This window comes from Staurois parvus, unplaced genomic scaffold (genome assembly GCF_062004578.1).
Source record: "Staurois parvus isolate SC_StPar_1 unplaced genomic scaffold, SC_StPar_1.0 ptg002565l, whole genome shotgun sequence".
NCBI lineage: Eukaryota > Metazoa > Chordata > Amphibia > Anura > Ranidae > Staurois > Staurois parvus.
In genome coordinates this window covers 77,818-88,596 of record NW_028320361.1, presented here as the reverse complement: position 1 = coordinate 88,596, position 10,779 = coordinate 77,818, and the positions used below count along the sequence as shown (strand labels likewise).

Genomic DNA, 10,779 nt, shown 5'->3' with positions numbered 1-10,779 from the left:
ACACGTGGGGCCGACCCACTGAAAACAACGCATTAACATGGGGCCAACCCACTGAAAACAACGCACCCCACGTGGGGCCGACCCATTGAAAACAACGCACCCCACATGGGGCCGACCCACGGCAGTGGTACACAAGGAGCAGAGTACACTGAGATGCTGAGAGCTCCCCTTGTGGTTGGTCTGCAGATCCATTCCATACATATAACAAAAAGAAGGAAAAGCATAAAATGTGTCACAAAAAAAATCACTTTATTACATAATATCCAAATACTTCCTATACCGGAGGATACACAGAGCACACGGGAACAGCGGGGTGCGGGACCATGGCCAATCACATGACACATGGGACGACGGACCATGGCCAATCACATGACACATGGGATGACGGACCATGGCTGATCACGACACATGGGATGACGGACCATGGCCGATCACGACACATGGGATGATGGACCATGGCCGATCACATGACACATGGGACGACGGACCATGGCCGATCACGACACATGGGACGAGGGACCATGGCCGATCACATGACACGTGGGACGATGGACCATGGCCGATCACATGACACATGGGACGATGGACCATGGCCGATCACATGACACATGGGACGATGGACCATGGCCGATCACATGACACATGGGATGATGGACCATGGCCGATCACATGACACATGGGATGATGGACCATGGCCGATCACATGACACATGGGATGATGGACCATGGCCGATCACATGACACATGGGATGATGGACCATGGCCGATCACATGACACATGGGATGATGGACCATGGCCGATCACATGACACATGGAATGTACAGCACTCCTGCACTATGTATGCAGCACACTCCTGGTACTGATTGCCTCGTTAAGACCCTACCATGCTGGAGCAATTTGGCCACACCTACCATTTGATGCAGTACGCTCTTCTCCCCGCCCATGGGAAGGTGGGGGTTGTAGTTAAATTCCTGCATCTATTCTCTGAGAAAAAATTCCCTGGTTAGTACTGATCCTTCCCTCCTGCAGCAGGTGCAGGTCCAAGAAAGACGTGCGCCCAACATCTCCTGAACCCGAAACTCAGTGGTAGAATTCTGGAGAGATCCGGAACAAGGGAGATGATTCTTAGAACAGAGGAGAGGTCAGAATGTAAACAAGGGGTCAAGGGTCAGTGTTGGAGATAGAGGGTCAGTGTTGGGGATAGAGGGTCAGTGTTGGGGTTACAGGGTCAGTGTTGGGGATAGAGGGTCAGTGTTGGGGTTACAGGGTCAGTGTTGGGGTTACAAGGTTAGTGTTACTGATTGAGAGTGTTTTGGTTACAGGATCAGTGTTGGGGTTACAGGATCAGTGTTGGGGATAGAGGGTCAGTGTTGGGGATAGAGGGTTAGTTTTGGGGTTAAAGGGTCAGTGTTGGGGTTACAGGGTCAGTGTTGGGGTTACAGGGTCAGTGTTGGGGTTACAGGGTCAGTGTTGGGGTTACAAGGTTAGTGTTACTGATTGAGAGTGTTTTGGTTACAAGGTCAGTGTTGGGGTTACAGGGTCAGTGTTGGGGTTACAGGATCAGTGTTGGGTATAGAGGGTCAGTGTTGGGGTTACAGGGTCAGTGTTGGGGTTACAGGGTCAGTGTTGGGGATAGAAAGTCAGTGTTGGGGTTACAGGGTCAGTGTTGGGCTTACAAGGTCAGTGTTGGGGTTACAGGGTCAGTGTTGGGGTTACAGGGTCAGTGTTGGGGATAGAGGGTCAGTGTTGGGGATAGAGGGTCAGTGTTGGGGATAGAGGGTCAGTGTTGGGGATAGAGGGTCAGTGTTGGGGATAGAGGGTCAGTGTTGGGGATAGAGGGTTAGTGTTGGGGTTACAGGGTCAATGTTGGGGATAGAGGATCAGTGTTGGGGATAGAGGATCAGTGTTGGGGATAGAGGATCAGTGTTGGGGATAGAGGATCAGTGTTGGGGTTAAAGTGTCAGTGTTGGGGTTACAAGGTTAGTGTTACTGATTGAGAGTGTTTTGGTTACAGGGTCAGTGTTGGGGATAGAGGGTTAGTGTTGGGGTTACAGGATCAGTGTTGGGGTTACAGGATCAGTGTTGGGTATAGAGGGTCAGTGTTGGGTATAGAGGGTCAGTGTTGGGTATAGAGGGTCAGTGTTACTGATTGAGAGTGTTTTGGTTACAGGGTCAGTGTTGGGGGTTACAGGATCAGTGTTGGGTATAGAGGGTCAGTGTTAGGGTTACAAGGTCAGTGTTGGGGTCACACGGTCAGTGTTGGGGTCACACGGTCAGTGTTGGGGTCACATGGTCAGTGTTGGGGTCACATGGTCAGTGTTGGGGTTCACATGGCCAGTGTTGGGGACACAGGGTCAGTGTTGGGGACACAGGGTCAGTGTTGAAGTCACACGGTCAGTGTTGGGGTTACAGGGTCAGTGTTGGGGTCACATGGTCAGTGTTGAGGTCACATGGTCAGTTTTGGGGTTACAGGGTAAGTGTTGGGGTTACAGGGTAAGTGTTGGGGTCACACGGTCAGTTTTGGGGTTACAGGGTCAGTGTTGGGGTCACATGGTCAGTGTTGAGGTCACATGGTCAGTGTTGGGGTTACAGGGTAAGTGTTGGGGTCACACGGTCAGTGTTGGGGTCAGAGGGAGGGTTAGTCTGTGTTTTGTGATTGCTGCTTGTTCAGTCTACCTCCCTGTAACCCCAACACTAATTCTGTTCTTCTTACTGCTGGTTGCAGATCTAAGGCCAGTCTGTCTTCTAGATTATGCTGCCTGCCTGACCTCCACCCTTCTGCCTATGAACTTGGCTCTTCACTTTGGTCATCTTCCAGAACATCAGCTGACCCCGGCGGGGTAAACCCGAGAGCAGAGACTTGGGAGCTCTGAGCAGTAAAATCTGCAGCTCCATGGAAAGTTCCTGGTGAAGGTTCTATGGCCCCAGACAGAAACCCATTCCCTGCTGACCAACCTATATGAGACCTCCTGGGGACCACCAATAGCAAAGTGCAGAACTGGCTGAGAAAACCACAGAGGAGGAAAGTGTGTTATTCACAGCAACCAATCAGATTTCAGCTTCCAGTATGGAAAAATAACAGGAAATATTCAATTTATGAACAACACAGCTCTGCTGCCGGAGTGAATCTAAGGCGATCATCGAGTCCAGAGGTAGAGGACAGTCCCCATCCCGACAACGCTCACCCGGTCAGATAATAGGAAGATGTGAGTCCCTCCTCGGATCTTGTCCTCATATGGTCAGATGTCCGCCATTATCAGGAAGATATGAGTTCCTTCTCAGATATCGTCATCACATGGTCAGATGTCCGCCATTAATAGGAAGACATGAATCCCTCCTCAGATCTCATCCTCACATGGTAAGATGTCCGCCATTAATAGGAAGTTATGAGTTCCTTCTTAGATATCATCCTCACATGGTCAGATGACCACCATTGATAGGAAGATGAGTCCCTCCTCAGATCTCATCCTCACATGGTCAGATGACCACCATTGATAGGAAGATGAGTCCCTCCTCGGATCTCGTCCTCACATGGTCAGATGTCCGCCATTAATAGGAAGTTATGAGTTCCTTCTCAGATATCGTCCTCACATGGTCAGATGACCACCATTGATAGGAAGATATGAATCCCTCCTCAGATCTCATCCTCACATGGTCAGATGTCCGCCATTAATAGGAAGACATGAATTCCTCCTCGGATCTCGTCCTCACATGGTCAGATGTCCACCATTAATAGGAAGATATGACTCCCTCCTCGGATCTCGTCCTCACATGGTCAGATGTCCACCATTAATAGGAAGATATGACTCCCTCCTTGGATCTGGTCTTCACACCAGTGGCAGTCTCAAGGATCCCTCTACAGTCTGATAATTATAAAACACCTCCAATTTGATTGGACAGTCTGAGTCCTCCGGTGTGAAGGTGACGGTGGATGTACAGTTGGTGCCGTCCTGTCTGTTCTCTATTTCTCCATCAATAGAATACATTCCTGTATACCAGGAGAACTCCGCACTGTCCGCCTGACACTCTTCAATGTATGCTACAAGAGTGACCTCCTCCCCCACCCGGGGGCGCTCCGTCACACATTTAATCTCCCGTATATGGAACTTCTTCTTCGGTCCTGTGGAGGGAAGAACATTGTCATTATTGGCGAGCCAGCCATGATGGGTCTGATGTCAGGTACCATACTCAGCTTCTCTTCAACCCCCTCCTTCCCCAGCAGCACATACTCACCTTTACTCCACCAGGGGGTGCAGAACAACCTGTACTTCCAGGGATGGAAGAGCATGTGACCCACACCATGTGGTAGTGTTGGGCCAATCACCAAGGACAAGAGCTGTCACATGGGGGGAGTGTATACTACGACTTGAAGGCCTCGGAGCTTATATGGCTTCTCCTGCTGCTGGTGGCTGGGCGGGGTGGTGGGGAGTATGTACTGCTGATGGGGGAGGGGGTTGAGGGGAACTTGTTGCGTTGCACTGCGCAGGTACGGACGGCTCACTTGAAGGAACAATCCCGATATTTTGAGAAGCAGGATGAGGAAATTGTTGGCTTTGTGAACATTTATGGCCTTTGTATGGGATGTCCTGAAATCTGATCACATGACTGCCTGCCTACATGGAATGGTGTCATGTGACCAGAGTGGGAGGAGCCAGGAAGATAAGTGGTGAGGTTGTGACACACATTGCACAGTTGGGAAATATTAACCCTTTGTGTGGAGACAGCCCTCCATTGTGTCTGCAGTCACCATGTGGTCCTCGGAAGGTCAGCATGTTATATCTGACAGCCGAGTCCGGATTTGGCAGGACACACAATGGGAGGAGCATCTGCCAGAGTCCTGGAATGTGAAAACTGCAATACTGAACCAATGGGGGAAAACTTTCTTCAGGAAATCTATGTTTATTTGTAAAACAACAAAAAAAAGGATTCCCAGAGCACTATGTGTGATCTAATGGGAGCTCGGCTGTGGATGCCTCTCAGATACCCTCCCCTTGGTGAAAACGGAAGGTGAAGCCTTATGGAGGTACAACCATAGCGCTGGGGGGGGGGGTCACAGCTCTGGGGGGTGGAGTCACATCCCTAGAGGGGAGGGATCTCACCTATGGAGGGAGAGGAGTCAAAACTTTGGAGGGGGAGGAGTCTCAACTCTGGAGGGGAGGAGTCACAACCTTGGAGGAGGAATCATAGCTCTGGAGTGTAGGAGACACAACTTTGGAGGGGGAAGAGTCACAACCTTGGAGGGGGAAGAGTCACAGCTCTAGAGGGGTAGGAATCACAGCCCTGGAGGGGAGGAGTCACAACCTTTGAGGGGGAGGAGTCACAACCTTGGAGATGGAAAAGTCACAGCTCTGGAGGGGGAGAAGTCACAACCCTGGAGGGGGAGAAGTCACAACCTTGGAGGGGGAGGAGTCACAACCTTGGAGGGGGAGGAGTCACAACTTTGGAGGGGGAGGAGTCACAGTTCTGGAGGGGGAGGAGTCACAGCTCTGGAGGGGGAGGAATCACAGCTCTGGAGGGGGAGGAGTCACAGCTCAGGAGGGGGAGGAGGCTCAACCTTGTAGGGGGAGGAGTCTCAAGTCTGGAGGTGGAGTCACAGCTCTGGAGGGGGAGGAGTCACAACCTTGGAGGGGAGGAGTCACAGCTCTGGATGGGAGGAGGCACAACTCTGGAGGGGGGGAGTCACAGCTCTGGAGGGGGGGAGTCACAGCTCTGCAGGGAGGAGGCACAACTCTGGAGGGGAGGAAGCACAACCTTGGAGGGGAGGAGTCACAGCTCTGCAGGGGGAGAAGTCACGGCTCTGCAGAGGGGGGAGTCTCAGCTCTGCAGGGGGAAAGTCAACTTTGGAGAAAGAAGAATCACAGCTTTTGTGGGGGGGTCACAGCTCTTGTCGGGCAGGAGTCACAGCTGTGGAGGGGGAGGAGTCACAGCTCTGGTGGGGGAGGAGTCACAGCTGTGGAGGAGAGAGGTCACAGCTCTGCAGCGGGAGAAGTAACAGCTGTGAAGGGGGGGTGGTAGTCACAGCTCCCCATATCCCTCTTATGTGTAAGTCCCCCTGTGCCTGTTAGGGGTAGAGGGTGATCTGTCCTAATATTGGGGGGGGGTGGTTGTGGATTGTTTGGTGTCATGAGGTTGCATCCCATTGTTCTATTGTGTGTCTGGCTTGGGAGCAAATTATTATGGGATGTATGTGTTTATGTGTATTGGCTTGGTGGGGGGGGTGTCTCCAGCAGCCCTCCCTCCTGATGGGACTGTCTGCTGGTGTGTCTCTTGTTACTAAATGTAGATTGCCCCGCCCTGTGTCATTATGCAGGGAGGGGGGTTGCCCCGCCCTGTGTCATTATGCAGTGAGGGGGGTTGCCCCGCCCTGTGTCATTATGCAGTGAGGGGGTTGCCCCGCCCTGTGTCATTATGCAGGGAGGGGGGATTGCCCCGCCCTGTGTCATTATGCAGGGAGGGGGGATTGCCCCGCCCTGTGTCATTATGCAGGGAGGGGGGATATTCCCGAGTGTATATATCTTGTATCTGTGTTCAAATAAAGGATTCTATTTCCTGGATTACTTCAGGATTGGTGTCGTCTAGTCTTGTATGGTCGGCTGTGGTGTCAGTGGTCGGTGGTCGGACGGGAAGCGGTATTCTAACGGAAGTACCCAACTGCAGTCTGGGGTCGGTTCCGTTACAATTACCATGACATTGTGGTGTGACCAAGCCCTGAGCTTCAGCTACTGAGCTCTGTGAACAGCAGACTGAAGGAAATCATGTGAAACTAAGGCGGAGCCCCGAGGTGCGCCCCCTGCTGGGCAATCTGGGAAGTGTCTGTTCATAGTTCATGTTTTATTCCAGATGGTATTCTTCAGTCCTGACCATAATACAGAAGAAACACTATAAACCCCTCCCCTCCCTCCACCCCCATCCCCTCCCCCACCCCCAGACGGATCATCTCACCGGATTCTGGGGCTTCGCCCATCTTGGTAGAATCTCCTATAAAACAAGAGAAAAGTTTACTAATAAAGAGAAGAGAAATCATCCCACAGCAATAAATGTATTGGATCCATGAACATCAGAGCCCCGAAATATATCCCGGCCCCCGCACTGTTCTCAATGTCCTCAGGATGGGAGACCTGGGGGCCCGCCATAGTCTGGGGCCACAGCGACATGACAAAGTGGACCTGAGTTCAAAGGTGAAGATTTGCTGCTCTATAGGGAATGCCTAAGCAGAATGAATTCTTGAATTCCTCCTGAAAATACCTGTATAGTTCCTGTACCTAGGCACTCCTGATAGCAGGGCACTACCTGTGCCTAGGCACTCCTGATATCACGGCACTTCCTGTACTTAGGCACTCCTCATATCAGGGCACTTCCTGTGCCTAAGCACTCCTGATAGCAGGGCACTTCCTGTACCTAGGCACTACTGATAGCAGGGCACTTCCTGTACCTAGGCACTGCTGATAGCAGGGCACTTCCTGTACCAAGGCACTCCTCATATCAGGGCACTTCCTGTACCTAGGCACTCCTCATATCAGGGCACTTCCTGTACCTAGGCACTCCTCATATCAGGGCACTTCCTGTGCCCAAGCACTCCTGATATCAGGGCACTTCCTGTACCTGGGCAGTCCTCATATCAGGGCACTTCCTGTGCCCAAGCACTCCTGATATCAGGGCACTTCCTATACCTAGGCACTCCTGATATGAGGGCACTTCCGTTCCATAACTTCATAGCTGTATATTTGCAGTGTGAGATCATCCAAGTCCTGCTACCTCTGACTGCTGGTCTCAGATTTGGTGATGTCACTACTGTGCTGTGTGTTTGCCTTGCTGGAGGGGAAGCTGTTCCTGAGGAACTGCAGTGGAAGGATCTCCCTACTTCTACTTCATCCATTTTGTGGATCTGTGCTTCCACTGCCTCTATCATTACCCCTCCAGCCATCAGGGGGCAGCCTGGACAGGTAGAAGCAAAGCCTGCCTCTACCAAGATGGCTGCCTCCACATAGACATTGTGCAGAGCAAGAGAATCAGTAATGGAGAAAAGATCAGCTGCAGGGAGATCACAGGAGACAGTGATGGCCGGTCCGTTGTCCTCTGCTTTCACCACACAGGTCCTCTATAAGAACACCTTTCCCCATGACTACTATTCCCTCTGTGAAAAGCGGCATGGCCAGCACCGTTCTCCTCCTCCTCCTGTCTGCATTCCACCGGAAAGTGTACATGGAGCGCCCCCTCTGAACATCCCTATCCCTGGACTAGTCTAATGAATCCTCCACCTAATCCTATTGGCTGAGAGTAATCAAATGTACATAGAACGCCCCCTCTGGACATCCCTATCCCTGGACTCCTCTAATGAATCCTCCACCTAATCCTATTGGGTGAGGGTGATCAGATGTAGATGTAGCGCCCCCTCTGGACATCCCTATCCCTGGACTCGTCCAATGAATGACATATGAACACATCATACATATGAAGGATACACAGGGATCTCACCTGTCAGGTGCAGAGTATATCTCTTCTCTCGGACCATCTTGGACTGACTGTGTGTCACCTCACACCGGATGGACGTTTTATCATCGGTCATCTTCGGGGTGAAGGTCAGCGTGCTGGAAGATTTATACAGACCTTCCGATCCGATCTCTGGATCCAATATTGTCACCTCAGATTGGGGGAAGGTGCTGAACTCCTTAAACCATTTTATTTGTAGGTCTCGGGGGGAGAATCCGGATATTGTTACCTTGAATGAGGCTTTCTGATTGGCTGCCACTCTCATTGGATGGACGATAATGTCCGATAATGTGGGCGGTCTCTCTGTAATGATAAATATATAACAGGTCAGGTTGTGGGGAATCGAAGACCAGATCATGTCAGTAGAGCTGGTCGACCTCTCAGCAATGTAGAGGAAAATTCATCTTAGAGGTTTTATTTTTGTTGTCTTTTATCCACCACCGAGAACCCAGAATTCCCGATACATCACCCTGACAACTCAGACAGTTCACAGTGCAGAAACCAGACCCAGATCTGCAGAGAGGTCACCCTGGAGGATGTCTCCATGGCATTTACTCAAAGCAACCTCATCAATACTGGAATCACATTGATGACCCCAAGATGATCAGTCCTGATTGGCTGCTGCACATTGTTCTCTGTCCTATTAGATCAAACATTTCAAAGTCATGTCAGTGTATATGTCAGTGCCATAGTCCAGGATAGAATGGGTGCCCACGGCATGGTCCAGGATGGAATGGGTGCCCACGGCATGGTCCAGGATGGAATGGGTGCCCACGGCATGGTCCAGGATGGAATGGGTGCCCACGGCATGGTCCAGGAGGAAATGGGTGCCCAGGGCATGGTCCAGGATGGAATGGGTGCCCACGGTATGGTCCAGGATGGAGTGTATGTCAAGGGCATAGTCCAAGATGGGGTGTATGTCAAGGGCATGGTCCAGGATGGAGTGCATGCCAGTGCCATGGTCCAGGATGGAGTGTGTGCCCCCGGAATCTTACATTTCCTCAGGTAGATGGGTTGGCTCCCTGCAGTCTGGCTGTGTTGCAGTAGGCATGGGGTTTATGGCGGGACGCACACTGCTACACTTGATCAATAAACTGTGAGCAGCACAGTGGCTAAGTGGTTCGCACTTCTGCCTGGCAGTACTAGGGTCGCCGGTTCAAATCCTAACCACGGAACCACCTGCCTGGAGTTTGCATGTTCTCCCTGTGCCTGCGTGGGTTTCCTCTGGGTACTCAGGTTTCCTCCCACACTCCAAAGACATGCTGGTAGGTGAATTGGCTCCTGTCTAAATTGTCCCTAGTATGTGTATGTATGAATGTGAGTTAGGGACCTTAGATTGTACGCTCCTTGGGGGCGGGGACTGATGTGAATGTACAATATATATATGGAAAGTGCGGAGTACATTGATGGCGCTATATAAGTACCTGAAATAAATACATTGTGTATTGTACTGTTACTGTCTTGTCTCATGTTCGGTCCCCCCCCCCCCCCGCTATTGTACAGCGCTGAGCAAACCCTTTGGCGCTTTATAAATACTGTATAATAATAATAATAATTGGAGTGATGATAAGCTGGCCATAGAATGATTGACATTCAGCCGCTTCCAACCAAATTTCAATCAGTGGGTGGCTGTTCTTGCTTTAGATCAGCTTCTGTGGAAGGGACTCCCACTATCAGTAAACAATGTCCCAGGAGGAGGGATTCCTCCATCCACCTTGTTTGTGTGGATGGATGAATCGGTTTTCTCATTCAGCCTGTTAGGAACACGCAGAGTGGACGCTGAACAGTCCAATGGAGAGTCGGAAGGCTAAAGCACTTGTTGGCGATATCTTCTGTTTCTAATGACCTCTGGGAGGGACTTTCTTGCAGGTTTTGTTCTCCGGAGAAATAAAAGTGGCCAAGAGGCCCTTAAATGTACTTTTGACGTCTGGACTGCCTCTCTGCGAGCTCTACGCTTGAAGCTGAATGATGTGATTTGGAACAAGTGGATCTCACTAAAGGTGGCTGGTCAGCAGCAATGGGCTAATATAACTCAGCGGGAAATGGTTAGACTGATGGAGGTTCAGGTGACTGCTTTGGCTTAGGCAGCAGAGAGGGACTGACAGACTCTTCATCAGGTGGTACAATAGATTGGCCCAAGGTCTGGAGGCCTCTGTCGGCACCCAAGGTCTGGAGGCCTCTGTCGGCACCCAAGGTCTGGAGGCCTCTGTCGGCACCCAAGGTCTGGAGGCCTCTGTCGGCACCCAAGGTCTGGAGGCCTCTGTCGGCACCCAAGGTCTGGAGGCCTC

General features: G+C 51.3%; 1 protein-coding gene across 1 annotated transcript in view; it reads right to left on the bottom strand.

The window, feature by feature from the left end:
- Positions 1-228: 228 nt before the first annotated feature.
- Positions 229-10,779, bottom strand: part of LOC149430642 (uncharacterized) — a 68,814-nt gene continuing 58,263 nt past the window's right edge. Inside the window, exons 10-12 of the mRNA XM_089666158.1 lie at positions 8,477-8,794; positions 6,944-6,979; positions 229-4,121 (exon numbers count right to left, since the gene is read on the bottom strand). Coding sequence (XP_089522284.1) covers positions 3,829-4,121; positions 6,944-6,979; positions 8,477-8,794 — 647 coding nt within the window. The 3' untranslated portion in view covers positions 229-3,828. The remainder of the gene's footprint in view (positions 4,122-6,943; positions 6,980-8,476; positions 8,795-10,779) is intronic.